Source organism: Lissotriton helveticus, chromosome 3_1 (assembly GCF_964261635.1).
Source record: "Lissotriton helveticus chromosome 3_1, aLisHel1.1, whole genome shotgun sequence".
Taxonomy (NCBI): Eukaryota; Metazoa; Chordata; class Amphibia; order Caudata; family Salamandridae; genus Lissotriton; species Lissotriton helveticus.
Genome location: NC_136061.1, coordinates 1,937,097,220 through 1,937,125,045, shown reverse-complemented (window position 1 = coordinate 1,937,125,045; position 27,826 = coordinate 1,937,097,220). Strand labels below are relative to the sequence as shown.

The window sequence follows — 27,826 nt, the reverse complement described above, 5'->3', positions numbered from 1 at the left end:
ATGTAACTCTATGAAGCAACCACTCCCCTGGTCTCTCCTGTACTAACTTTTCTCTACTCCACTGACCCATACAGGCTCGGCCTCCCGTTCCTGCACTATAATCAGGACACCATAGACAGGTAAACGGGGGTCTTGTGAGGGAGGTTTGCTTATGCTGTATTAATTTTCTTTCAATTCAGAAATAACTTTCTTGGATTGAAAAAACAAATTCCAACACTTCATTTATTTACATGATTGAATCCATAATTTTCAAATTTAAATTAAAATCCTATTTATTATATAACAATTAGCTCAATCTGTTAAATACAAGAATGTGAAATCTGAAGATGTTGACATGAACAAATCTTGCTTTGGACATTTGAACAGCTTGCAATCGTTAAATTATTTTTCATATGTAATAAAATATGATTGACATACCTTCTTTACCATATTGTTGTGGCATCATCTTTGTGTGGGTACAAAGATTGTTGTGTTAACTAAAGCAGATGCACTTGAGGTACACGTCTTGGCGTGAAGTGGACCTCTCCCATACAGGGATTCACGACTGGCCTGTGTACCTAAAAGGCTGGGAGGAGTGGGGCCGAATCAGTCACATCTCAGACCATTGCCTCTGACAGTTGAGGTAGGGGTTAGCACTACAGGATAGTGCTCGGCTGGTGCTGCTGCAGAGCAATTCTATGGAAGAATGCTTGCAATAAGTGTAACCACTGGCAATCGCAAGGGGTAGCATTCCAACCCATCGTTCTTTTGCCCACCATGCCACCTCAGTTCGGACCCAGCCACAAGCAAAATTATTCTCGACCAATAGGAGCAGTCCAGCTCGAATACCAGGCCAAGTCCATCCTCAACTAGAACACAAGCCACCCAAGACCCGTCTGACCCGTAGAATGTATAACGTGCAAGAGCAATAGCATTGCAAGGAACTGATTGTCTTTGAACTTATTATTATTTTTTTTTTATTTACTTGAGTTTTATATAGCGCTGGCTAGACCCGGAGGTATCAGAGCGCTTTACATGAGGAGAGTTACATAGGTTACAAATTACACATTGTTACAGAAAGGTACAACAGTTAAAAGTTACATTCTTAGGTTAAGGGCGTGTGGAGGGATAGTGTAAAAGGGAGAGGGGAGAGAGAATTAAGCGGAGCCTAGGCATAAAGATAGACAAAGCAGGCAGATTCCAGAGGGTGCAAAACGTTAGTTTTCACTTGAAGAGAAAGCTGCGTCTCACTTCAGTCATAGGTTTCCAGAGCTCATCAGCATTAGGTTTAACATAACATACTAAGCTGTAAAAGCCTTTTTTTGGCACCCAGATGTCTAGAGAGAAGTGTATCATCTAATTTTTCTCCCGTTCTTCCTTGTAAGAATGAAGAGCAGATGGTGGCCCCAAAATATAAACTTTTTCAGGTTTGAGAGAGTGTTTAGTGTCCCAGTGGCAAGAACTTGGAACATTTTCCTGGTGAGCCATGATGCTTTATTGCTTCTTGATTTTACTTGTAAATAACTACAAGCACAGCTGTTCCTTTAATTGCAGACTGACCGGCTCTAGCGCCTAGACATCCTGACTTAAAACACATAATACAGCAAGCCTCATTCTCATCACCTGGGTATCTTACACAACTTCTTCAATTGTACAAGACCTTCTAAATTAAATAATCTGTGATGCGCAATGTTTACTCGCCCGCTGTGTACCTGGATTCTGCCAATGCATTTCTGTATGCTCTGTGTGCTTTAAGAGCATTTGGAAGTAGCCCTAAGGCAGCATGTCAGTGCTCCATAAAGCACCAAAACCAACAATTTATCTAAGCATCTCAAAGAAGCAAAAATGCACACCAAACAGGTTGCCTTATTCCTAAGGTGCAAATTGATATCCCATATTGTGCTCCTTACAGAGGTATAAAGCGCATGGGGTGAAACCTTCTGTACAGTTGCTGATGGGTGGATGGGTTTAGGGTGGGGAGTATTCTTCGTATTTCAGCACTTGCCTTTGATTCATTTATTAAGCCAGTAAGGAGCGGAACTCACATTGAATTGGTAAGTAAGACAGAGAAGAGTCCGGGCTTACGTTGTTAATTTCAGTGCATTTTAGCCCGTTATCTGAATTCAAACATGGCCGCTTTCATTTATAAGCCTGTGAGGAATTTCAATGACCCCAGAGTAATTTCAGTAATTCTGCATTACTCTTTGATGCAGAATTGCAGATAATAGCGACTACGCCCTCTCACATATTGGCAAGGGGAAAAAAACCTGCTGCAAGAGCAAATTTAGTGAGTGTGAGCGTATACTCATGCTGCTGTTTGTTCTGTTGCATCTAACACTATTTTCTTAGCACAAAATACATCCTCACATCTATTTTGAACACCCGGGTGCATTTCGTGCTAACCAATTGAGCTAAATGTTTGGAATAAGATGAGGTAAATCCAAGGGCGTCTCTAACGTGAGGGTGGAGGAAAACTCATCATTCAGGGTCTCATCCTCTTCAGACTAGATTACGGGAACGCCCTCTATCTTGGCGCCCCGAAATCAGTCATAAACAAACTCCAACTCGTCCAGAACTCGGCAGCTAGGCTGCTAACGGGCACAAAAAAATCGATGCTCTGCCAAACCTGCCCTAAGCTCCCTACATTGGCTCCCAATCCAAGAGAGAATTAATTTCAAATCCCTCTGCATAACACACAAAATTCTCCAGGATAAGGGCCCTCCAATCCTGAGAGCCCTGATCAAACCATAGAAAGCCAACAGAGAGCTACGATCCGACCACCTCTTCCTGGCAAACATCCCCAGAATCAAGAAGGCGTGGTCAAGAGGACGCCTCTTTTCTTACAATGCCTCCAAGCTCTGGAACTCCCTCCCCCTCAACATTCGCAGGGAAACTAACCTATTACAATTCCGTAAGCTCTTGAAAACCTGGCTCTTCCCCTAGGTCACATCCGTTCCCTAGCTAATTCCAGGAGCTCAGCGCTGGGACGCCCCTGACTGCTCAGCCGTCAGTCTTGATTTGGCCAAACAGTCATGCGCACTTCGCATGTTCCCCACCAGACTGCATTACACAGCCTGGTGGGGAACATGCCCTGGCCCCCCCGTCCTTAACTGAGTGCTGCTCCACGGTGCTCACAATGCTGCATTGAATCATTGTTATTGGCTATGGGTGGCCTGTGTTCTTCCTGGTTCCAGGACTCGAGAAGCGGAGGAGACCCCGCAAGGCCGAACAGATGAGTGTTATTTATTTATTTTTTATGTTCCCAACAACCTCTTTCCCCCTCCATCATCATTGCCTGCCAGCCACTACTGGGTAAATCCTACCCCAACTGCCTATTTAGTGGGCACGAGCAGTTATTTGTGCGCTCTATTAGTGTTCTTTTGCATTTTAGCAGTATTTCTTAGAGCAAAAATGCATCCTCACATCCATTTTAGGTGCGAGGGGGCATATTTTGTGCTAAGAAAATAGCGCTAAATGCTAAATTACTCTTCTCACGTAATTCCTGTTTCTAGGCAGATTTGAAAGGAAGCAGCATAGTGTAATTTAAATACCATTTGCTTAAATAGCTGGTGCCCACTTCTCAAGTTTTCCTTCAGTATTAAGTGTTAACTCAAAGTGCTGAAAACAGTGGTGGCTGCCTGTGAACGGAGGTGGTAGGGCGGCGGGATGCATGAAAAAGAATTAACTCCCCTCCCTGAGCTAGAACCCTCCCACCATCGCAGCGAACCCCAGCCAGGCCGCCAACAACCTCACGAAGTGGATCAGGAACTGCGCAGATGACCTCGCCCCTCTGAGGACCCCGCCTCGCAGACCCGGCAGCAAGAAAGCCCCATGGTTCACCGACTAACTCAAGAGCTCCAAGAAGAACTGCCGAGCCCTCGAGAAAGCCTGGCGCAGAAACCCAACACCAGACAACATGACCACCCTCAAGCTCGCCACCCGAAAACACCACCAACTAATCCACGCCACCAAGAAAACTGCATTCAAGGAGCGACTGGACAACAACGCACACAACAGCAAGGAACTCTTCAACATCGTTAAAGAGCTCTCCAACCCCAACGCCGGAAACAACGACATCACCCCATCACAAGACCTCTGCAACTCCCTCGCCTCCTACTTCCACAACAAGATCGCAGACATACACAACAGCTTCAGCTCACAACCGACGCACCCCACGACCGCACCTACGCCCCCACCACCACCCTCCTCGCCTGGACCCCGATCAGCACCGAAGACACCATCCGCACGATGAACTCCATCCACTCCGGATCGCCAACCGACCCCTGCCCTCACCACGTCTTAAACAAGGCCGACTCTGTCATCGCACCCCATCTGCGGGACATCATCAACACCTCCTTCGACACCGCGACCTTCCCGGAGAGCTGGAAGCACGCCGAACTCAGCGCTCTATTGAAGAAACCTTCAGCGGACCCCACCGAACTCAAAAACTACCGCCCCATCTCGCTCCTCCCGTTTCCGGCCAAAGTAATCGAGAAGACCGTCAACAAGCAGCTGGCCGCCTTCCTCGAGACGAACGGATCCCTTGACCTCTCGCAGTCTGGCTTCCGGGCCAACCACAGCACCGAGACCGCCCTCATCGCAGCCACCGATGACATCCGAGCCCTGCTCGACAACGGAGAAACAGCGGCCCTCATCCTCCTGGACCTCTCCGCGGCTTTTGACACTGTCTGCCAACGCACCCTAGTACAGCGCCTCTGCAACGTCGGAATCCAGGAGTAGGCACTAGAATGGATCATCTCCTTCCTCGCCGGAAGGACACAGAGAGTCCGCCTCCCCTGTTCAGATCAGAAGCCACCGAAGTCATCTGCGGCGTTCCTCAAGGCTCCTCGCTCAGCCCCACACTCTTCAATGTCTACATGAGCCCCCTCGCGGCCATCGCACGCCAACACAACTTCAACATCATCTCCAACACCGACGACACCCAGCTGATCCTCTCCCTCACCAACGACACCGCCAGAGCCAACCTGCACGAAGGGATGAAAGACGTAGCCGAGTGGATGATGAACAGCCGCCTGAAACTGAACTCAGACAAGAAGGAAGTCCTCATCCTGGGCTCCTCACCCTCCGCCTGGGACGACTCCTGGTGGCCCCCCGCCCTGGGCAGCGCACCCAAACCAACAGGCCACGCACGCAACCTGGGCTTCATCCTGGACTCCTCCCTCTCCATGACCAGACAAGTCAATGCCGTCTCCTCGTCGTGCTTCAACATCCTGCGCATGCTACGTAAGATCTTCCGGTGGATCCCCACCAAGACCAGGAAGACGGTCACCCAGGCCCTCGTCACCAGCCGACTGGACTACGGCAACTCCCTCTACGCCGGAACCACTGCCAAACTCCAGAAGAGACTCCAGCGGATCCAGAACGCCTCAGCAAGACTCATCCTCGACATCCCCCGACACAGCCACATCTCCGGACACCTGAGAGACCTGCACTGGCTCCCGGTCAACAAGAGAATCACCTTCGGCTCCTCACCCACGCACACAAAGCCTTACACAACCAAGGCCCAGGATACCTCAACAGCCGCCTCAACTTATACAATCCCACACGCCAGCTTCGATCGACCGGCCACGCCCTCGCCGCCGTCCCCTGTATCCGAAGAGCCACCACAGGAGGAAGGTCCTTCTCCTACCTGGCCGCCAAGACTTGGAACTCCCTCCCGACCCACCTCCGCCTGACCCAAGACCACCTCGCCTTCAGGAAACAGCTCAAGATCTGGCTGTTCGAGCAGTAGCGGACCCCCCCCCCCCTCCCCAAGCGCCTTGAGACCCTCCGGGTGAGTAGTGCGCTATATAAATGCATTGATTGATTGATTCTTTTCCGCCTTCCGCACACCTCTCTCTCGACTCTCCACAAGTTTTTTCTCTGCTGGAAGAAGCACCGGAAGCACCCAGCCTTCCGGACACTCACGGCCAATCATGACGCTGCAGGAGCAGCGTCGTGATTGGTCTGAGCGGCTGTTTGGCCGCTCGGTCGGTGCTTGGGGAGGCTAGGCATGTTCTCCAAGGGGCTGTGCAACACAGCCCAATGGAGAACATGCCTAGTGCGCATGACAGTTTGGACGACCCTTGGGGGCTGATGTAAGCATCATGGCCCCATAGGGATGGAGTGCAAACCACTAATGCTCCCTCTGCTGTGAGCCAGCCCCGCCCCACCCGACCAGGCTGAAGTCGTAAAGAAAAAGAAAATGATAATAACTTCTTGTTATTATCATTTTATTTTTATTTTCCACTGCTCAACGAGCAGTGGGGCGACGCTCCTCTGTCTTAGCGGAGGAGCAGCCACTGGCTGAATAAAGATTTGTTTTTACCAATGAAGCACATATACATATTATTTTATTAGCATCTGTGATTCACATCTCAACAAAGTATTATTATAGAAGGGAATAGGACTCACTGAAAACAATGCAGGATCACATTAAGAGGACTTTTTACACAAATATAAAAATACACAGTGATAATCCGAGGCAATAAAGTAAGTGTTCAGAAATATTATAAACAACAAGTAGAAGAACCACTCAATATGCTCCTTTTAACAGCAACACTTCCATGCAAGTCTCGACAAAGTGGTGGTGGGGGTTGGTTCATCAAAGGTTTTTATAGTACTTGCTACCATAATTGAGCCGGGTCTAATTATTCCTAATGTTTACAGATAAGAGACTACAGGAATAAGGAGGTTGTGAGGCCTAAAATATAGTTTAATTCTAATTCAATAATAAAGTAACTTACTTATCACACTTGACTCACTAAAAATAGCAATAGCAAGCAAAGAATGCATACCAGAGAGTGCAGTAGATGGATAGCGACTAAAATACAGCATTACACAGTATTGTCAAATCTGTGCCTCTTCTAGAGACGAGGGGCATAATTTAAAGCACAGTATAGAATGAAACCCACAAAATAACTCCACGACTTGTATTCCATACCATATAAATGCTTTGCTGTACATGGGGTGAGGGGAGGGGATGAATGCACTGTGGTTATAAGTATACCCACCGTGCATTCATACCCCCGGACCGCCCTCCACCCCCGCTGGCATCACTACATCTCTTAGCTACACCACAGACCATGCTGTTTCACCCCATAGGAAATGTTTGAGAGTACTATGCTATACAGCGTCACTAAAATCCCTAGGCAATGTCATTAGGACTAAAAGGCAAGACCTATTGGCTTTGCCAATGCTTGTCTTTGAGTTGCTGCTAGCCAGTCAGATTGCTTGATACCATGGCACCAGTCCTGGTTCTCTGGTACCAAAAAGGATGAGGGGATACAAAAACTCCCACCCCTAATCAGGGGGCTCTACTGTTGGGATTTACAGTACCATGGGACACCCACTAGACCAATCGTCCTGATTTACTTACATTTTCAACCCCTTCATGATCACTCTGAGCACCTCTGTAAATGCATATTTCTAAAACAGCTGAATGGATTTACACCAAATAACAAAAAGTATGTTTCTGAATAAAGTTCAAACTTTCTGCTACATTTGGTGTAATTCTGTTCAGCTCTTTTTTCTGCACCAGAGAGCAAACTTTTCTATAGGAATTAACATGGGAAATCAACGTTTTGGGGCAGCTCGTTTTTCTTGGCTCCTGCTTGACAGATCACCCCCCAAAACATTCCAGGAAGGAGCTGAGGTGGATTAACTTCATTAAAGTTTCATGCACATTCGTCAAACCGCACCGAAGTTATTAGCAACACAAAATATGCTCTTCCTATGTAAACTCTAACATAACTATATATATATATATATATATATATATATATATATGTATATGTGTATATATATATATCTATATATCAGAATCCTTCCCAAAGAAAAGGCGGAGACCACATCTGGGACAAACAGGAGTCTCTTTAATCACAAACTGCCACAGAGGGCGAATGCATTTCGGCGTCATTGCCTTCATCAACGCCATGTGTAATAACGAGCAGGGAAATGTCCACACCTATGAAAGTCCCGCTACTGTTGGATAGGCTGTGGCTGTTCCTCCCCCGAAGGGCTCCGCCTGATGTAGTTTGCCTAATCGGTGCATCAACTACGGGACCCAGAATGCAACAGTTTGATTCGGGATCCCCAGGTGGTGATATCTCCAGGATTTGCCAGCATGCAGGACGGCGTGCAGCACTTTCCCATGTCCCATCGGTTGTGAACTCTAGAGTCTCCTTCCGTCCGTATATATATTCTCTCTCATTACCATGGCCAATGTGTGGTAAAGTACCACAATCTGCTACAAGGCTCTGCAAAGGTCAATGCATTGTGAAATGTGTGGTAAATGCATGCGTGGTAAAAACTGATGTTAGCCCTCAGTTTTAATGAAGCACTCTGGCTCACGTGCTGTGATCCATGAGCAATCTGTATCTCTTTGGTCATCCAGAAATACTTTTGGCTTTACCTTGAACAGGATGTCCTGCTTTTGTACCCAATATCACAGTTGCTTCACAATGCCAATTTCACAAAAGCTTCTCGTCCTAGTTGTGTGATGCTCTTTGAGAGTCACCGGTACATTTTTCTACAAGAACCTTTACTGTTTGATCAGTTACTTTATTATATCTCAAGTTCCTCTGGTGCAACATAAATCTGATGTCCTACTTCAAAACGAGGCAAGGATTAAAATGGTAAACGCACACTTTTAGGCATAGTTGCATATTTTTTTTTTAAATTTTAGTTTATGAACAAAAAGATACCTGTTCAGTCAAAAGAATCAACAGGTTCTATTTACCTTGACGTATATATGTACATCTCCATTTACAAGTGCTTGGCAGTGGGCATGTTAATGTGCACATGAACATCTGCTGGGGTGTGTATGTAGGATTTATTTATTGTAGTTCAACTTTTTAATACATTGCATCCCTCAGACAAGGCTCTATTGTGCTTCTGAATGGCTGATTATGCACTACTCCGTTTGTTATGCATAGTTGGTACAGTGTGAGTTTATAGTGTAGCCTGATGTTGACTGTGAGGTTCAGGCTAGGCCAAGTAATCTGAGTAATTTCGTGTTACTCTTCTGAAGAAAAAGTTAAAAAAAATTATGCAACTATGCCCATTCGCATAATAAACAGTATTTCAACTATGCCCATTCGCATAATAAACAGTGTTTTGGCACAAAATTCCTATCACTCGGGCACAGAAACATCAAACATAGTGAGCGCATGTGGCTTCCGGCAGCATCTGTTCGTATAGGTTGTATTTAGCACTATTTTCTTGGCACAAAATGCATCCTCTGGTGAATTTTGGATGTAAGGGTGCATTTTGTGCTAAGAACAATAGAGCAAAATGCTGAGTTATCCCCCTTGCACAATCTTGCATAATCTTGCTGTAATTTCGCATATAGCAAATTAGGCCCAGCTCTAGTTACGACATGTACTCCAGTCGTGTTACAGCAGACTTGTATCAAAGCTTATTCGTGCATGAGAGGCGGATGGTGTTTGGAGAGATAAATGGGAGGTTGTGGATACTATTGTTCCATACAGCCCAACAGTGCATGAAAGGAATCTTTGAAGTTCGAGATGGTTTTGATTATCCTTACTTTTACCAGGCAGAATTCTGGACCCTGGATAGGAAGAAAAATCTCCCTCAAACATGGGATTTTCTTAACCACAGGTTGCTCATAAATGAGGTAATCTTATATTAGAGAGTCCTCACGTGGTTGTTGATTTGGACTGTGGCTAGAAGTAAGATCAGCCTTGGGGCCAGAGGACATCAGAAAAGAAGGTGGTGGTGTTGGTGGTGGTGGAGTTCGATTTGGATTTGAGTCGGGCCTATGAGTAGATTATTTGTGGTTCTCTACTTTCTTGTAATAGCGTGTAATAGTCTTTTTTAAACATTACCAGACCTGCTGTTTAGGAATATGAATGAGAGAGGCTAGAATCTGGCTAAAAGCATTTAGTTTCCGTTTGGGTGAATATGTTGTCCATTGTCCCACGCGTTGCAACGTGACTGCATTCATCAGATTTGGTAATGCTGTAGCCAAGGCATCCGGGGGTGGCTTAGCTGGATTGATTGGCTATGGCGAATTCTAAAGATTGTTCCATTGAATGAATGGGGTCTCGAATGCTGTTGGTGGAAATGTGCTGCTGTTAGAATGATTACATCAAACCCAAGGAATATTTGAGCTGTGTTGGGCTCCTGTGCTTTCTGTTTTACTAATTTGTCCCATAGGAAATAGCGTGCTGTCAGGCCACCATGATAGCCACTCAGGCAGCATCTCTGTTATGTTTGTTGCGATGAAGTGTTCTGTTGGATGCCAAGCCATCCTATGGGTTCAAGGCAATGAAGACTATATAGGGAAATACAATAACAAAAAAAACGTACTCTTGCTGTGAAGACAACTCCTTGAACTTTTCAAAATTGCAGATCCACAGAAAGAGGTCAGTACTGTGTTCGGAAAAGGCAATTCAAAACAATTTAAAAACAATTCAAAGAGAATCCTCACACACCTATCCAGATGTCATGCTTCACCTTCGGGTTCTCCTCATTCACCACAAATTTTTCTAATGGTGGACGGGCTTCCTATATGAGTAGGGAGCTCTGAATGGAGGGGGAAGGAATTCTTCACCAAGAGTTACAAATCACCAAATTGTCTTGATTACTTTTACTAAAGGGAGCACCTAGGGGATGATTAAAATTGTGGTAGAAGCTTAAGTGAAGTAGTGTTCCTACATCGTACAGGCCATACACAGGGAAACAATCAGCATTCTGGTCTATCTCTTCCAGGAATACAGAAGCACTGTGCGCAGGGCTGCAACAGCGGAACTCCAAAAATCATTTCTAATAGGCACTATTTCCCTGAAACCTTTAAACACACAACCATTCATCAGTGGGGCCCATAACACTGCACTTTTACTCTGTTCACTTACACTTGGCTCCTGGCTTTTGGTGAATTGCAATGGAGAAATGCTGTAACATTTGGTGGAGTGTCTAAAGCTATCTAATCAGTTATTATTTACACCTACAGTTTATTACAATTTACCATGGTTTTATTCAAACATTTTAATTATTCAGACGCACCACCATAGTGGCAATGGATCTGCTAGAAAGAAAATTAGGCGTAGGAAAATCACAAGACCAGCTTTTAAAATTCCATTTCCCAATTTTATTTAAAGCAACACTTTAGTATGTCTGGCATTTAGGCATTTATTAATTCTTTATTCAGTAAAATCTTAACTTTATATTCAAAATGATCATTTTATTTAGAGCTCGAAAAATCATTTTATTTAGAAACAGTTTAAAAGTTTAGCAAAAAAAAGATAGTTCCAAATTCATTCTCTCCTAACATCCCTAACTAACACCCTCATCTTATCCTAATATCCTGAAAAACAAACAAGGAGAAAATTAGAGTTCTCTTACATCCAGGAATCGATCTTCAGTCCGGCAGCTCTTCGAGAGGAAATCGAAAAAGCGACGCTTCTTAGACAAAAACAGGGTTTTTTTATACACTAATTTCCTAACTTAATCTATCTAAAAAGTATCTATCATTACCAATTCGGGTACTGATTGGACAATTTGGGGTGGGTGAGCATCTTCTCACCATTACAACATCATCTTTACAATGATTCAGCAGAAAAAAAGGGGCTTTGTTTAGGACAGTCCATGGCCTAGTTACTTCCTTCACTTGCAACTTCAGGACTTTTTCCCAGGATCAGAACATTCAAACGTCCATGTTTGGCACCCATCCTAAGTTCCGGGGCATGGTAACCTTGAACCTCCCCGAGCACAGGCAGTTCACTCTGACTTGCAGGCTTTAGGTGCGCCTGCGCTGTCCAGCTTTTGCTCACAGTTTACCCGAGCAGCCATTTTCTGACAGACCTCAGAGGCCACTTTTGGAACTATCATAGAAACAAACACAAATTCATGTTAAATATGGAACTAAAACCCTTCTGTTTACCTCCCACCATACTAACGTTTCCCCATTAGTTGTTACCTAGCAAATAAGCTACATAAATGCACTTTATACTTACATATCCAACCACTTTCTAGCACAAAACGTGTACAATAAACACATTTAAGCTGCGTTTGTATCTAAGCTGTGGATTAATTCACAACACGATAACAACACATATTAGTTCATTTTATGGCATCATGCAGGCAAAATTAGTATTCCCGTGTGTAAAAATGTATGCAACTTAATTTTAACGCAACATACCATTAGTAAATATTAACGTTATGGAACATTGACTTTACAAGGGGTACACACAATGTTGTCTTGCTACCTTGCTCCATCAGGGCCTACAAGCATGTCCCTTGTAGACGTCCAAACAAATGGGAATCCAGTTCTCAACAAGCCTGTCCTTCAAGGCGTGTTGTTGTACAGGTCTAGCAAATCCAGGTCCCAGTCAGTTTGTCCCAGACATATACATCACATAGCACATATCCCATAGCTTCAAGGGCATGTTATAACCCCCACACTTGGCCCATTCCAATTCATACAAATCCCACGTATACCTGTATGAATAAACTTACATCAGCTATGTGTTTTTCTTTGCTGTGGGAATACTTGGCCGCGGTTTTATTAAATGCATGGACTCTGTTACATCATAGACTTCGTACAACACTTTAGTCAGTCCTAATTCGAGATGACAAGTCAATAAAACATTTTACAGTTGCATAATTCATACTGAGTGTCACAAATCATTCTGACAGGCTCATAAATCATAATTATATGACGAGTCATAAATCACAGTGGACAGGTCATAAATCATTTCTGCCATCCATAAATCAGCCTGTCTCTCCAGGGCATGTTACATCAGACATACAGCAAAATCATGTCTCAGATAGCATGTCCCACGGGCGCTTGTTACCTTGTTGATAATGGGAAATATTAGGATTGTGGAGATTCTTTTAAAGATGAACTTTTCTTTACATGCAATAATTTTTACAGTTCGTATACTTTCTTACTATAATTCCTTAGCATTGTTTCTGGTTTCGTTTCTGCAGGTTTCCCGAGACTGAGCGGCCTCGGCTTTCGAAAGTGATGCGGGTGCTGGCCTTCGCATATCCATACCTGTTCGACACCGTGCCCCTCTTCTACCGGGTAAGGGATCTATTCAGTGCTTAATTTGAGCCAGTGGGGGGCACTGAACACTTAATCATCGGGGAATCGCTGATTTTCCCGCATCAGATACTTACCGAGTGCAAGACCACCAATTATAACAGTGTTTTTTACAGCCAAATCAGGGGATAAGGGACTCCTTTTTTTATTGCCTTTCTGCGAGCCCTTACATTGATATATAAAGTGATGAGAACTCCACTTTAAAAAAAGTTTCAATGTTTATGTGAAGAGGACATAATATTGGCCGACTCTTGCTCAATCCACAAGCCTGTCAGAGCTTACGACCGGTCTGGCAATCCCTCGGTTTCATCCGTTTGTTTGCCTCTGGTCATTGTGTGCACTTGCTGTGTGTGTTTGTGAATCGGCCCCAAAGCGCGTAACAAAAATACACAAAGGCATTTTGCAGTTGTAAAGTAAAACTCTACAAGTACTACATTACATTTTCCAATATGTTTTTGTGAATAGTCCACAAAACATTTAAATGGTAATATTCATATGCAATTAGTACGAACTGAGCTCTCCTTGCACTTTTCCTAATTCGGAGTTGGACTTGGAAAGGCATGTAAGAGTATTCTAAAAGTACTTCCACAACCCTACTTCCCATACTCCTAAACAGGTTACTGAATGGGACCACCTGTACTTCTTCATCACGCTGCATTTATGGCTATACTTGTAATGTTTACATCTACACTCAGTCCATTAATATGTGGTGCCCACTTTAGTAGCCAGTATGTGTCAATTTATGAATTGGCACTCAGTTATGCACCTTTGCTCTGTGGTTTCTGATGTCTGTCCACACAACGCTTGCTTAGTCCCGCCCAGATGATTGGTATACTGTGATGCTGGTTGTATGACGTTACAACGCATACTTTTACAACGCACACCTTTACAACGCAGTTTTTACAACGCAACATCCATTACAACGTATTCCATTACAACGCATGCCATTACATCGAATTTTTAAAAACTACCTTTACAACGCATTCCATTACAACGCATACTACCTGTACAACGCATACCATTGCAATGCATAACATTACATTGCATGTATGATAAGTATTGGATAGTGTAGGGGTAAAAATTACTATTCTAACTCCAGGGGGTGCAACAGTAGGGTAAGTGTTGGATAGTGTAGGGGTAAAAATTACTATTCTAACTCCAGGGGGTGCAACAGTAGGGTAAGTGTTGGATAGTGTAGGGGTAATAATTACTATTCTAACTCCAGGGGGTGCAACAGTAGGGTAAGTGTTGGATGGTAATGGTATGCGTTGTAATGGTATGCATTGTAATTACTGCGTTGTAATGACACGTTGTAATGGTATGCGTTGTAGTGTCATGCGTTGTAATGGTTGCGTTGTAATGGCATGCTATGTAATGGATGTTGCGTTGTAAAAGTTTTGTTGTAATGGTAGTGCTTTGTAAAAGTTGCGTTGTAAAGGTTGTTTCCCTTTGAAGACAGTAGTCATTGCATTCGTCCTCTCCTGTATTGATTTCTTCTGGTAGAGAGCAGGCATTACTGTCAACCGTTCTATTCACAGCTCTACCTATGCACCGGGGAAGGCTGCACCGACAATGACGCATGCGCAACCCACCGTTGGCACATCGGCCTGGCTTTCCTCACCGGCTTCCTTTTCGCCACGCACTTGCCTGAGCGGCTGGCACCGGGCTGCTTTGACTACATCGGTGAGTGAAAATAGGTAGAGTCATTTGGGGACGTAGGAGAGCAAAGGTATCTGGGTGCAGGGATACAATATGCACAGTGGTACAGATGGGGCCAGCTTTAGCTCTGGTGAGGACCGGTGTAACAATCTATTTTGGCGCCCCCCCCCCATGACTTCCTTCTCCATGGATTCCCTTACTACCACCCTCCAGCAGTGTCTCTCATCTCTCCTAGCTTCTCTGTACCATAAACTTTATTTTTGTATAGCACTACTCAGGGCTTTAAGTGGGATGAAAATACTGGGGGTGGGGGGGTCTCTCAAAGGGGTGTGACCTATGTAATTAAGGGCGTGGCTTATAAACACATAGGATAAAAATCTGTGCTTAGCATAGTGTGCCGCCCTACTTGTATTTTGCTGTTTCTATCATTGCATCCGGACATATGATACAACAAGTAACATCATACCTACAACAAGTCAGGACTATTGACTTTGTCAATGGTTGTTAGTTGCAGAAGATAAATAAGCAGCAACTATGGCTTGTGTATATAATATTGAAAAAGCTTCCACTTAAAGCCCTGGTGACACCACGATGATGTTGCTGCTCCTGCGTTTCAAAAAGAGAAGGGAAATCAAGAGAGAAAAACACTCTCTTTAAAGGATTTCCCTTCCCCTACAACCCTCACCTGGCATGAAGTCATGTCGTAACTTCCCCACTAGTGAGAAGTGAGCAGTGTGAGCATGCGCACATCGATGTGCCTGCTGTCACTGCAGTCTGAGGAAAAAAAGGACCGCCTGGGCACAAAACAGTGCTCGATAGAGACCTATTTCTTGGCCTCCTTAAAAAAACTGCAGGTGCTCAGACCCAGTGAGACCCGGCCCACTTAAAGCCCTGGTGCTACTCATAGTTCACTCACACTTTTCAGTGATCGGCAAAGGACACCTTGTTTGCAGCAGGCACATTAACCCTTCACGCTGCTTTATGATTAGTCAAAACTGCTACTCGACAAAATTCCATTCTCTCACCATTAGCAACATTAATTACCATCTCAACACACAAAGGGAGGACAGGGCAAAATATCCTGCACCAGTCAAAGTACCTTATCTGGGCTCTGTTTTTTATTTTGAGATTGGTGTATAGGGCCTAGGGCATGGCCTCCATGTGCCCTAGATAAATGACATACAAGTCACTTGAACAAGATAAGCAGAGGTAGGCCCAGCACATAAGTGACATGTAAATGATAATCTATAATAAACCTTACTGACATATAACAAAAAGCGCAGTCCAACAAGGTTTTCCCAATCAAAGAAAAGTGCGGACTTCTTCAGGGCGTGCGTGAACGTGTCAATCAGGTCCTTTTAAATTTTGGAACATCAGATGGTTTACACAATTGATTGAACCGAATGACAATGACTTACTCTGCTACTTTGACCTGATTGCATTTTAAACATTGCCTCTCAAGAATTTTATGACAGCAAGCCCTGAAAAGTCCACATAAGGACGAAATGCGTCTGCGATCATGAATTTTATGAATTTGTATCTCAATAGAGAATAAAATAATTTTTGCATCTACAATTAAATTCTGCCAGAACTTTTCTTTGATTGGGAAGACCTTGTTAGACTGCGATTTTCGTTATATTGTCAATAAGGTTTATTATAAATTATCATTCACATGTCACTTATTTGAGTGCTGGGCCAACCTCTGCTTAACATTAATTACCTGAGTTATCTTGGCACTTTTATTGTTGCCTGAAAACTACTGGGACACACAAGGAAATCCATGTGCTTTTAAACCAAAAGTTATTGTTAAACACAGCACCTCCCCCCTCCCCCCCCCACCACCAAAGTCAGAGCCTGGTGTGGCGGCGCCGGTCGCTCCGCCCTAAAGCTGGCCCTGGGTACAGAGCCATAAGTATAATGGCATAGCAGTCACACACATTACTAGACAGTGCTTTGCCTCATTCGCCACACAACTTACTAACATTACAGTGCTATAATGTCAAAGGTAACTCATACTTTCCAGGAACTTAACCCTCTCAAACACTTATCTGTTCTAATGTTTTATAGTGGTTGTGCGCTATACACTAGAAGAATACATACTCCCTTAAGCCAGTGTGCTTTATTCAAAGTTCAAATTGATTTTCTAGTTTTGAGTAAATGTATTTAGTCTTTGCCCTTGTCTTGGGAGGATTTTTCAAGGTGGGAGTCGCAAGGTATCCTAGTCAAAACTGGTCAAGGACAGTTTCTTGATTCCATCCTAGTCAAAACTGGTCAAGGACAGTTTCTTGATTCCATCCTAGTCAAAACTGGTCAAGGACAGTTTCTTGATTCCATCCTAGTCAAAACTGGTCAAGGACAGTTTCTTGATTCAAGCTAGACTGGTGAGGTCACAGAGCCCAGTTGTCTGGTGATGGCCGGCAACAGATCAAAAGGGAAAGGGGGACTTCTATTGAACTCAGTGCAGATTTGTTCCTCCAACAGAATCAGTGCTTAATTTGAGCGGTGGTTACCGGTGGGGGCCACCAGCACTTATTTTCCCTCTTCAAACATTTCCAGAGAACAAGAGCGGGAAAAAATTCACAAAGCGAAAAGGCGGAAGACTGCAAAGTTGCAGTGCTTAATTTGTAAAAAATAAATAAATAAATAAGTGCAAGGGCCCTTGTAAGGCTGAAGGAGCCTGTAAGTGTGAGATAAAGGGGCAGGGAGTGTCTTGCAGTGGGTAAAGATGCATGGGGTGAATTCAAGGTTAAACCGCGTTGGTATTCGGTGTGTGACATTTAATAGCACCGGCAGCGGGCTTCTGAGCAGAGCTTTGGGCACCGGCACTTATTCTATTACAAATTAAGCACTGAATAGAATGGCTGAGCATTCCGACCCCTGTCCACCAGCCAGTGGGCACGGAAATGAACATGGGCTGTAAAACAATCACAATGCACCCTATTATGATGTATGCGCTGCACCCAGGGCAGCCACAAACTCGCGATGCCCCCAGGGTGCAGTCAGTGACTGCCCCTGCCTGCAAGGGGATGTCTGGAAGGTCCATGGGTCCGCTTTGCTCCCTGTAGAGGGCTGCTCTCAGGACGCGCACTGACAGTGCGCCACCTTTTAAATGGCACACTGTCAGTGTGCCTCCTAAGGGCTGCTTTGACTCTGCGACCGCGTCTGTAATATGGCACGGGTGCAGAGTCAAAGGAATTCCCTAATTTGCATAGGGCATGCCCCAATGCAAGTGAGGGACCACCCTCTGAAGGTAGTGCTGGCGCTTTAAGTGCGCCAGGGCTATTGGTATTATAGAAGGGGACGCTCAAGCGTCTGCGCCCCCTTCTATAATACCAAAGTGCCCCAGTCGGCACACAAAGATGGCGCAAATGCCCATTGCGCCCCCTGGGGCAGTTATTGTAATTTGGCTCCAGATGGACAGCAATTTACGACGTGGACAAAGCCTGCAGTGAAAGCTCCATTTTGGTTAGACGCTGACTGCTTATGAGGCATAGAGGCAATCCCCAACTATTGATAGGCCGAGCATAGACCATACTAGGACACGCACACACTTCCCATCAATGAGGAAAGGATAGATTCCAGGTTATGGGTGAATAGTTGTTTATTATTGGGAGAATAGACAGAATGTCTTCACACCAGGTGGACAAGTATAAAGGGCAACACCCTCCTCTATAACCCGCTGCCACAACTATAGCGACAGCCTCTAAGGAGTAGGCTGTAACAACCATTTCTATTTTGAGAGTACATTTTGGCTACTCCTCCTTTAAGCAAAGCTGTGTTCTGCGGTCATCCATCGTTTGTTGAAAGATCGTGCACTTCGAGCAGGCTTGCACATTGCTGAGTTAAATGGGTGGAACAATTAAAGCAAGTCAGAACATAATTGACAGCGCTTGGCTACAACGCTTTACAAAGCCACTCAGGTGGCCCCAGCCACAGAACACCCCAACAGAGGGAACCAAACCCATACCACTTCACTCCTGCCAGGCCTCTCCAGCTACACTACTTTCCACACTTAACTACTTTAAGTCTATGCAATCCCACTGTCCATCCATAATCAGCAATGCAAACAAGGAAGTATGAACAATGAATACTCATGGTGCTAAAATTACTATTATTTGAATTTGTGAACAGGTGGTAGCCCACAGAGGGAAAAACACCACTGCCAACTCTGCTTTCCGCCGCTCCTCCGCATACGGCAATGGAAGAGTGACTCCTTCTGGTACTTACCGGCAAGTTAGAAGTGAGAAAGCTATTCGGTTGACCTGCCGATTGGACTCTGAAATCTTGCTGCCTGGCTGGTACACAAGTTCCTTATACATGGGCCGTGAGATTGGTCAAAATTATGGACATGGATACCTTCGATTTAAGTGGCTGGGCACAACCGTGCCAATTATCAGGAGGTTGATCCTAAAAACTGCAGTAACCTTGGAAACAAGGGCGGAGAGTCCACAGTAACAAAGACATTAGAACTACAAGAATGTCCGTATCCAGAGTTGGGAGCAACTGAAGCCAGAAAGACCAACACGAAAGAACATGATCAACAATTAGAGCCACCAAATGAGCTAGATAAAACACTCCACTTATTCAAAGAATAGCACACGTATCCAGAACCTCATCGACCACTGATGGCAGGTTGCTTGCAAAATCTCTATTCTAGTCGAGTCACACACACTGCATTACTACCAGTCTAGCAAACACCCACTATTATTCTAGAACAGGGCAATAGTGACTTTCTTCAGAATGGGGTCTGCCCAGAGCTGAACCCGCAGACAGTACAAGTACAGCTTACTCAAGGTAGGTGTGAAACACAAGTCCCAAGAGCCCCACGTACACAACCCACGATATGTTTGGCAGGGCTAGGACAGGGCTGTGGTAAACCCACTACCAGAGAGCAACGGCCTGAAACATGAAACAGTAGGGAGGCGTGCACTTTTTAGAACATGTACAGTAATACAAATACTTACATGAAGTTTTGGAGAACTAGAAAGAAGCAGCTTAGCTAAGACTTCCTACAGTGTCACTGTGACAAAATAGCCCAAGTGCACCCTTGTGACAGTAATAAACAAAAGAAAAGGGCGAGAGACAACCTGGAGATGCTTCACCACTACCAGTCTCTTCATAGAGTAGCTTCATCACACTGATCCTCGGCATCGACTGGCTTCACCAGACTCTTCCACAGCCCAGACTAGCCTCACCAAATTGAATGTTACATTAGATTGCCTTCAACAGACTTTTCGGTGGCCCTATTTAGCATTAACACTGGTCCAAAGCCTAGAATACATCATGGCGATTGCCATCCCCAAAGCTGATATGGTATGATAAATATGAGCAAACACAGCTCCAGCCATTCAACATCTATATGCCTTATTACATGCTTAAACACAACACGTTTGCCACAAAAAATTCGAGCACACATCCAAACCTCACACATGACACCCAGGTTCTGGCCACATAGACCACCTCAAAGGCCTACATTCTAGTACTCTTGCACAACACAAAGAGTTGCCTTTAACCTAGGCAGCCAAAAGAAAGTGGGGCTTCGCTAGTGACCAATAACAATACAAATCCATCCATATCCATACTAATATTATAAAGAGAGAGCCCAAACCTTTGAGGTGGGTAATCTCAGTAACCACAGCACCAATCACAACACCCAGTACAGCGTTGGAAAGGGCAGTTCCAGCAGAACGACATAGGCTATGCAGACGGCCACCATATACATTTTTTTTTATTGTTTTTAGTAACTTTTCAAGAAACAGTGGTGTTTATCACAATCATACAGTGCAAGACATACAATTGTACCGTAGGACACCATATACATTTAAAAGGTAAAAGAACCGTGCCAGCAAAGTAGTCCCTTGTGGGCGTGTCTGCGTTGTGCTGTGGGCGTGGGCTGGGGGCATGACTAACGCTGGGGGCGTGTGGTACGGCCATCACATCGTGGGCTTGGGCGGTTGCTGGGGGCGTGACAAACGCTGGAGGCGTGTATCCACCCTTCATGCCATGTGAGTCGTACATACAAGCTCCAATTACGTTGCTGCGCAGCATCAAGGGGCACGCTGGGGGCGTGAGAAATGCTGGGGGCGTGTTTCCGACCTTCATGCCATGTGAACGCAATTGCGCCGCATCAAGGGGCACGCTGGGGGCGTGAGAAACGCTGGGGGCGTGTGCTATGTTCCGCCCTTTATGCCATGTGGGTCGTACATTAATCAGCAGATCGTCTGCTGTGGCTGTGTGCTGGGGGCATGACAAACACGTTCAGCTGGAGGCCTGGTAAGTAACATTACTGCAGCCTCTCCTGCGCGCTGTTACTGAACTCTCTCATTCAATGAAATTAGACGCGCCTGCTACCATCAACCAGGGCCCTAGCCGGGCTCAGGCGGCGGATCAGTACACTAATTACACGCGCCTGATAACATCAACCAGGGCTGCAGCTGGGCCTCAAGCGGGGGAACACGCAAATGAGCGTGTCTGCGGGGACAATTACTGCAGCCTCTCCTACTCGCTGTCACTGAACTCTCTCATTAAACGGATTTACCCGCGGCTGATAACTTTCTCATTCAAAGACATTACACGCGCCTGCTAACATCAACCAAGGCTGCAGCTGGCCCTTCTCCGTCCCTATTCTTATGAAACAAAAAATGTTGTCTACCGCGAGATTTTAAAATAAATTGTCCTTGCCAAATACACACATTACACACATTCTATTTCATACCCGGACAACGTCGGGACGGGCTGCTAGTACTAATATAATAAAGAGAGAGCCCAAACCTTTGAGGCGGGTAATCTCAGAAACCACAGCACCAATCACAACACCCAATACAGCGTTGGAAAGGGCAGTTGCAGCTGAAGGACATAGGCTATGCAGATGCCCACCATATACATTTAAAAGGTAAAAGAACCGTGCCAGCAAAGTAGTCCCTTGTGGGCGTGTCTGCGTTGTGCTGTGGGCGTGTGCTGGGGGGCGTGACAAGCGCTGGGGGCGTGTGGTACGTTCCGCTCTTCATGCCATTCCTCATATCGTGTGCTAATCTCACCCTGCTCCCTTTAAATACCCCTGCACCCGATAATCATAACCCACCCTTACTCCTTAAAATACCCCAACACCCTTAAACACTAACCCATCCTAACCCTATAAATATACCCTGTACCCCAAAACCCAAACCTATTTCTAAACCCTAAAAATACCCCTGTACCCCAAAACCCAAACCTAGCCCTAAACCCTATAAATACCCCTGTACCTCAAAACCCAAACCTAGCCCTGAACCCTAAAAATACCACTGTACCCCAAAATCCAAACCTAGCCCTGAACCCTGAAAATACCACTGTACCCCAAAACCCAAACCTAGCCCTGAACCTTAAAAATAATCCTGTACCCCAAATCCCAAACCAACCCCTGAACCCTAAAATACCCCTGTACCCCAAAACCCAAACCTAGCCCTGAACCCTAAAAATACCCCTGTACCCCAAAACCCAAACCTACCCCATAATCCTAAAAATACCCCTATAACCCAAACCTAGCCCTGAACCCAAAAAAAACACGTATCCCAAAACCCATACCTATCTCTAAACCCTAAAACTATCCCTGTACCCCATTACCCAAAACTATATCTGAACCCTTAAAATACACAAACACCCCAAAACATATACCTCAGTACCCCAAAACATATACCCCTATACCCATACTTACCTTATCCAAACATAAAAAAAACATGCTTTTACCATTCATGCATTTACAACTAATTTCGTTTTAAATGTATGCGTGGTAAAAGCATATAAAATGTAATGCCATGCGTTAAAATGGCATTGCGGAGTCCTGTTACTTTCGTAATGAAAGTATGCGGAGTGATGGTATGCGGAAAGAAAGTTGCGGAATAATGGGTGTTTACCCTCCCCCGGTAAGTACATTGGTGGCACGGCGGCACACATCTCCAGCAACATACTCAGATTTTTTCACCACCCATTTGAAAAATCCACAGGTCTGTCTCATTGATAGCCAGCACCGACATACACTTTTAGACACACCTCCCGCCACAAGTTCTAGAATTGCGAACTTTAGAGCTGGGGAGCTACGTTCGAATCGTGGCATCAGCTCAACACCTTGTGATTCCAGGCAAATCGCTTTGTCTCCCCGTGCCTACCACAAATGAATGCGTTCTTCTGTAATGCAAATTGTGCTCATGCCATGTTGTCGAGTTCGCGCTATATAATATTGCAAGGAAAAATAAAGTAGGGAAACTCGAGTTCACACACTACTGAACGCGCACTCTTAAGTGCATCAGCAGTGCACTGTGAATTGGAGCGTTTCACAGGCCTGTCACAGATAAGAAATGCTATCAAAACGAAATCCTACAAAACAATATACTACTGGCCAGCAGCAATTCATACCCGGACAACGTTGGAACGGGCTGCTAGTGTTATAAAACAAGACTGGCCCATAACCCCCGTTGTCCCACATTCATTGTTTTTCAATAATCTGACCCTACCCAATAGGGATGTATAGAGCCAAGGGACATTGGTCTCTCATGATGTCTCTTTGAGCCAGCTGCTGCCAATTCTAGGACTATTCCATGGGCATGCAATTTCTTTTCTACCGTCAGCAAATTGCCTAGAGGCCACATGTTGCTTCAACTAGCACTTTACAATAAATATGTCACAAATGCCTTCATCCCTCGGTTGTCTTGCTCACTTATAGTCTCTCACTTGCTATAATGCTCATACATCAATATACTATCAATTGTATTCCTTCCTCACTCATGACCCTGCTTGACCACTCACAAACCTGCCGTGTTACTTGGCCGGTAGCCCAATCCCCCCCCTTTACCTACATGATTACTCTGCCAGTAACTTGATCGCCCTTTTCACGTGCCCACTCATCTCATACACAATCGATGTTTGCTCGGACTTGTGCAGAGTTTCTTCAAATGGATAATCCTATGCAGTCTTCTCTTCATATGACCTCACCTAGTCTGTATCTCACTCGTTTTATCACATGCTCCATGTTCCCTTGACACTCCCTCTCTTTTCTCACACATGCCCCTGGTTAAACAGCCTGCTTCTCGCTCTCTCATTGCAGGGCACAGCCATCAGCTCTTCCACGTGTGTGCTATCATTGGCACTCACTTCCAGATGGAGGCACTGATCACCGACATGAGCCAGCGACAGTCGCTGCTAACTGCTGCAGCACCCTTGCCTTCTTTCATCCACACCGTGGGGGCCATCTGGATGTCCATAGTAGTGAGCCTGGCCCTCATCACTGCATTCTCTTTGGCCCTCCACTGGAAACCAAAAACTTGCAGCAAGAGCAAGCAGTCCTAGCTCCTACGGTTCCAGACGTCAGGTATGGTGACACACAAGGGGCAAGCAATACTGGGGTGGCGGGTGGATGGTGCGTTTAGGCAGTCTAATGGAGGCCTAGTCCAGCAAGAAGTGAAATCTGGTGTAGATGTGAATGAGGTCTAAAGCATGAGGTAGTTCAGCCTTCTACAGGAGAAGGTGAGACCTAGACAAGAAAGGCACTTCTGTAAGATGACTTAGGAGGCTGTGTAAAGAAGTCAGTTGGGGGTGGGGACACCATCATGCTTCTTTCCTTCTTCGTAGGCAACCATGGCACCCATTTAGATTTTACGTGCTCGACCTGAGGATAGTACAGGAATTCAAGGACTATTGGATATGTATTGTGTGCCCTCAACTGTGCTAACCTCCACAGTTGGGAAAGCACTAGCGCCTCTAGCTGTAAAGGGGCTTCATTCACAAGTCCTTCCGCTTGGCGACGGTCACTGTGTGAAGCTTCGTGTACAAGTAAGGATCGGTACACAGGGCACACAAGGCCTAATGTAGTTGTAAGAAGAGTGATGAGTGACATGAGGGAGAGCAAGGGGGTCCCTGGTCATGAGAGGACACAAGAAGGAGTAAAGGTAGATGTAGAGCCATGCGTCTAATTTGAGGCTGTGGGATAACCGGGATTTGAAATGTCTCACACTTCCCCTGTTCGTGTTTCCTCACTATCTCTATTTGATGTTGCAGCTCAGAAAGGAGTCTTATGACCGTGGCGTGGCCCTTCCAGCTTGGAATCATTGTTTCTTGTCTGAGTCTCAACGACCTCGTTGCACTCCTCATTGAAGTTCTCGTCTCAAGGTCCATCTAACAGCACTACACCCAGAGAAGTCTACCTTGGCTTTGTTTTTGGATCTTTGTGGAGGAAATGCTCCTAGTTTGGGTTCAAGTTTGTGTGCCAACCCTAAAGAGGAAGTTTGTGCGCCCATCTCGAGATGGGAAGGTGTTGTGCCTGCTGTAAGCGACATTTCAGCCAGCAACAGTGTCCAAGATTGAACTTCTCAAAGGTAAAGAAGACCACTGCCGGTACCTCCTCTACACTGGTCCAGTTTGTGCCTTGTGAACAATACCGATGGAACAAAGCCCTAAAACCACAGACTGTTTCTTATGGTTTAAAGAATGAAAAGCACATATTCTGTTTTACGAAAAAACTAAAGATATTTCCTTATTGACCAAAGAATGGAAACCAAAGATTCTCACACCTGCACCAAAGAATGTAAACTGCTATTTGTGCCTTATGGACAACGAAGCAAAAACCACGCGTTCTTCTTATTGACCAAATAATGTAAATCTCAGATTATTTTATGAGCCATGAACAAAAACGACTTTATAGGCCGTATGAACAGCAATGTCACTTTATAAAATCCGAGGACCCCTTTCCTATCTGTGAAAGCCCTTTCAGCACTTATGTATTCTAATGGGCTGCTTTGGCCTCCTCACAGGGATCATCAGGTTTGATTGTCATGGATGCAAAAATAGCTTTTTGTGTGATTCCCTGCTTGTCTGTTGATAGCCCCTCCCTTCCAAATCCATACCTTCATGCCGCTGCAATGTCAAACCTACCTCTGCTTCACCACTTACATTTTAAACACCTTGTAGACAGCTGAAGGCCATGGACAGGTCCATAAGGAGATTAACCAAGAGACCAGATCCCCAGAAAAGCATGCAAGGCAGAGGCAGATTAGTCAAACGTCAGCTGCTAGTCTACACCGATGCCCCCTGCTGCCTCCCATCCGATGCCCCTTGCTGTCTGCCATCTCTCCTCTCTGTCTTTATGGATGGTCAGCAGGTGTTTCATGTGCACTGTCTTCTTAAGACATCTTCCGATTTCCTATACAGACTTTTAGACTTGCAATCACATGTGCCTTGAGAGAGGGGGTGCACAGCACACCTGCTCTCTCCAAAGTTGATGAACATAAGACTTATGGTCTTCATGGAAAGTGAAGACATTTGATTGATCTCAGGTAATCCGTCCGTATAAATCACGTGCTATTGATAAAATGTCCGTTAACATGATAAAATACATTGATTAATATATTTTGCGTGTAGAGTTGTCTCTTTGGTGGTGTTCTGGCATGTTGCACTTCCAGGCGTTTTCTATCACAGCAGCAGAGAACATTTTAAATGTAGGAGGGTGAGGTGTAAGAGGGTGAGGCTTGCTCGAACAATTTGCAACCAGGCGTGTGGTATTTGGTGCTGGGATCTGGGATATGTGTACTGGATCATGTACCACTAAACCACAGTCATTGCCCTAAACTGCAGTTGACTTTCCACACCCCAGAATCCCAAAGGAAAATGTGATACATGTGTCCTCTTCCCCCATTAAAAGGCATCCATACCGCACAGGCGCGTCAACGCCATATTTCCGAACTGTTTCCGCTGGGTGACTGTACATTGGGAACTGCAGTATCAAAGCTTGTTCATCCTTGCCAGGGTGGCTCTGACTGGGAGATGACTGTCTGTTAGTGTTTTAACCCCAGAACTGTGTGCACATGGATGATTGTGGATCATTTACACCACATGTTGCTGAATGTAATGTACTGTAAAAACAGTGCACCCGCAGAGAAGTGGCTGAAAGTACTGAACTGAAGAATCCTGCTTCATCAGTTCACACCAGATATTACTGCACCTAGACCCCTTTAGAGGTATGTGTTTTCACCCCCGTTAGTAATATTACCATATAAACAAATGCAGCTTTGTTTGTGTCCATCTGCACATTTTGTAGCCACATAGCAAGATCTGCAATGATGTGTTGGGTAAACCCTGCCAATAAAATAAACCTGAGAACAATATAGGTACAAAATGACTAAAATGAAGGAGTATTTTTCATCACACTGGGATGGTGGGTATGCTGACTAGAAGGATGCTGTTTGGTCAGAAAATGCCTCTCCCTGAGAACATGAAAGTGATGGCGAATGCACTCCTTCCCTTTTTAAGTCCTTCAATTTAGCTTTGACTGCCAGATGAGTGCGTGCATAACAGTGCTGTGTTCGCCCAAACACAGCGTCTCAAAAGATAAAATTCAAAGGTGCGAACGTAGCAACACCAACTGCTGCACTGCTAAGAATAGGACAACAGTCCTTCACATTTAGACCATCATTAGCATTTAACCAAAGTAATCCAATTGTATTCCCATTTAGTAAACGTGTAAAGTTATCCATATTTTCCATTCTTGTGCAATCACTCCGGAGACAGATGAGTTGAAATGGAATGCTTTATTCCTCATTTTCAAATGCCATATGCTGTTTATCCAAACTTAGACATAGACACGTGATGCCAACTGTCCTTTTGACCCAGTGCAATAAAAGACCCAATGCATTTCGAACATGAAAAGTTCTTCGTCAGGGGTGCTGAAATAAATCCTAAAGAGTGTGCATATGTTTTGTGAAACTGCTCAAACAGTTCTTTATTGTCCTCCCCTCTGTACATTGTCCTGGCGCCCATAGAGGAATCCGGAGTATAACTGGAGTATTAAATTGACACAGTGATGACAGGCTTCACCTTACTGCGCAACGATCCCTGTAAACTAGCAGAGCGGGTACACACTGCGCAATAATCACTGGCCACCCCCTGACAGCAAACTAAAGATGCACAGACTCAGTTGCACTCAGTGTGTGATTAGCTCCGCTTACTGGAAGAGAGAGCTGAGGGCTGCTCCAACAGAAATAATCTTCGCTTCGTGGGCATACCAGAGAACATAGGAGGTCAGGGTGCAGTAACTTACCTGGAGACATGGTTTCGCAGCATTGTCCCTTCCACTGCATTTTTGCCCATCTTTTCTAT

At 45.1% G+C, this 27,826-nt stretch overlaps 1 protein-coding gene across 2 annotated transcripts in view; it reads left to right on the top strand.

Annotated features, from left to right (window-relative positions):
• PAQR5 (progestin and adipoQ receptor family member 5) overlaps window positions 1-26,080 on the top strand; it is a 53,930-nt gene extending 27,850 nt beyond the window's left edge. The window contains exons 5-9 of one of the 2 annotated variants that reach the window (XM_078683001.1): window positions 75-119; window positions 12,934-13,030; window positions 14,587-14,731; window positions 23,784-24,047; window positions 24,734-26,080. In XM_078683001.1, the coding sequence (XP_078539127.1) occupies window positions 75-119; window positions 12,934-13,030; window positions 14,587-14,731; window positions 23,784-24,025 (529 nt within the window). In that variant the 3' untranslated portion in view covers window positions 24,026-24,047; window positions 24,734-26,080. The remainder of the gene's footprint in view (window positions 1-74; window positions 120-12,933; window positions 13,031-14,586; window positions 14,732-23,783; window positions 24,048-24,733) is intronic. The other variant, XM_078683002.1, reaches the window with a different exon arrangement.
• The last annotated feature ends 1,746 nt before the right edge of the window (window positions 26,081-27,826 follow it).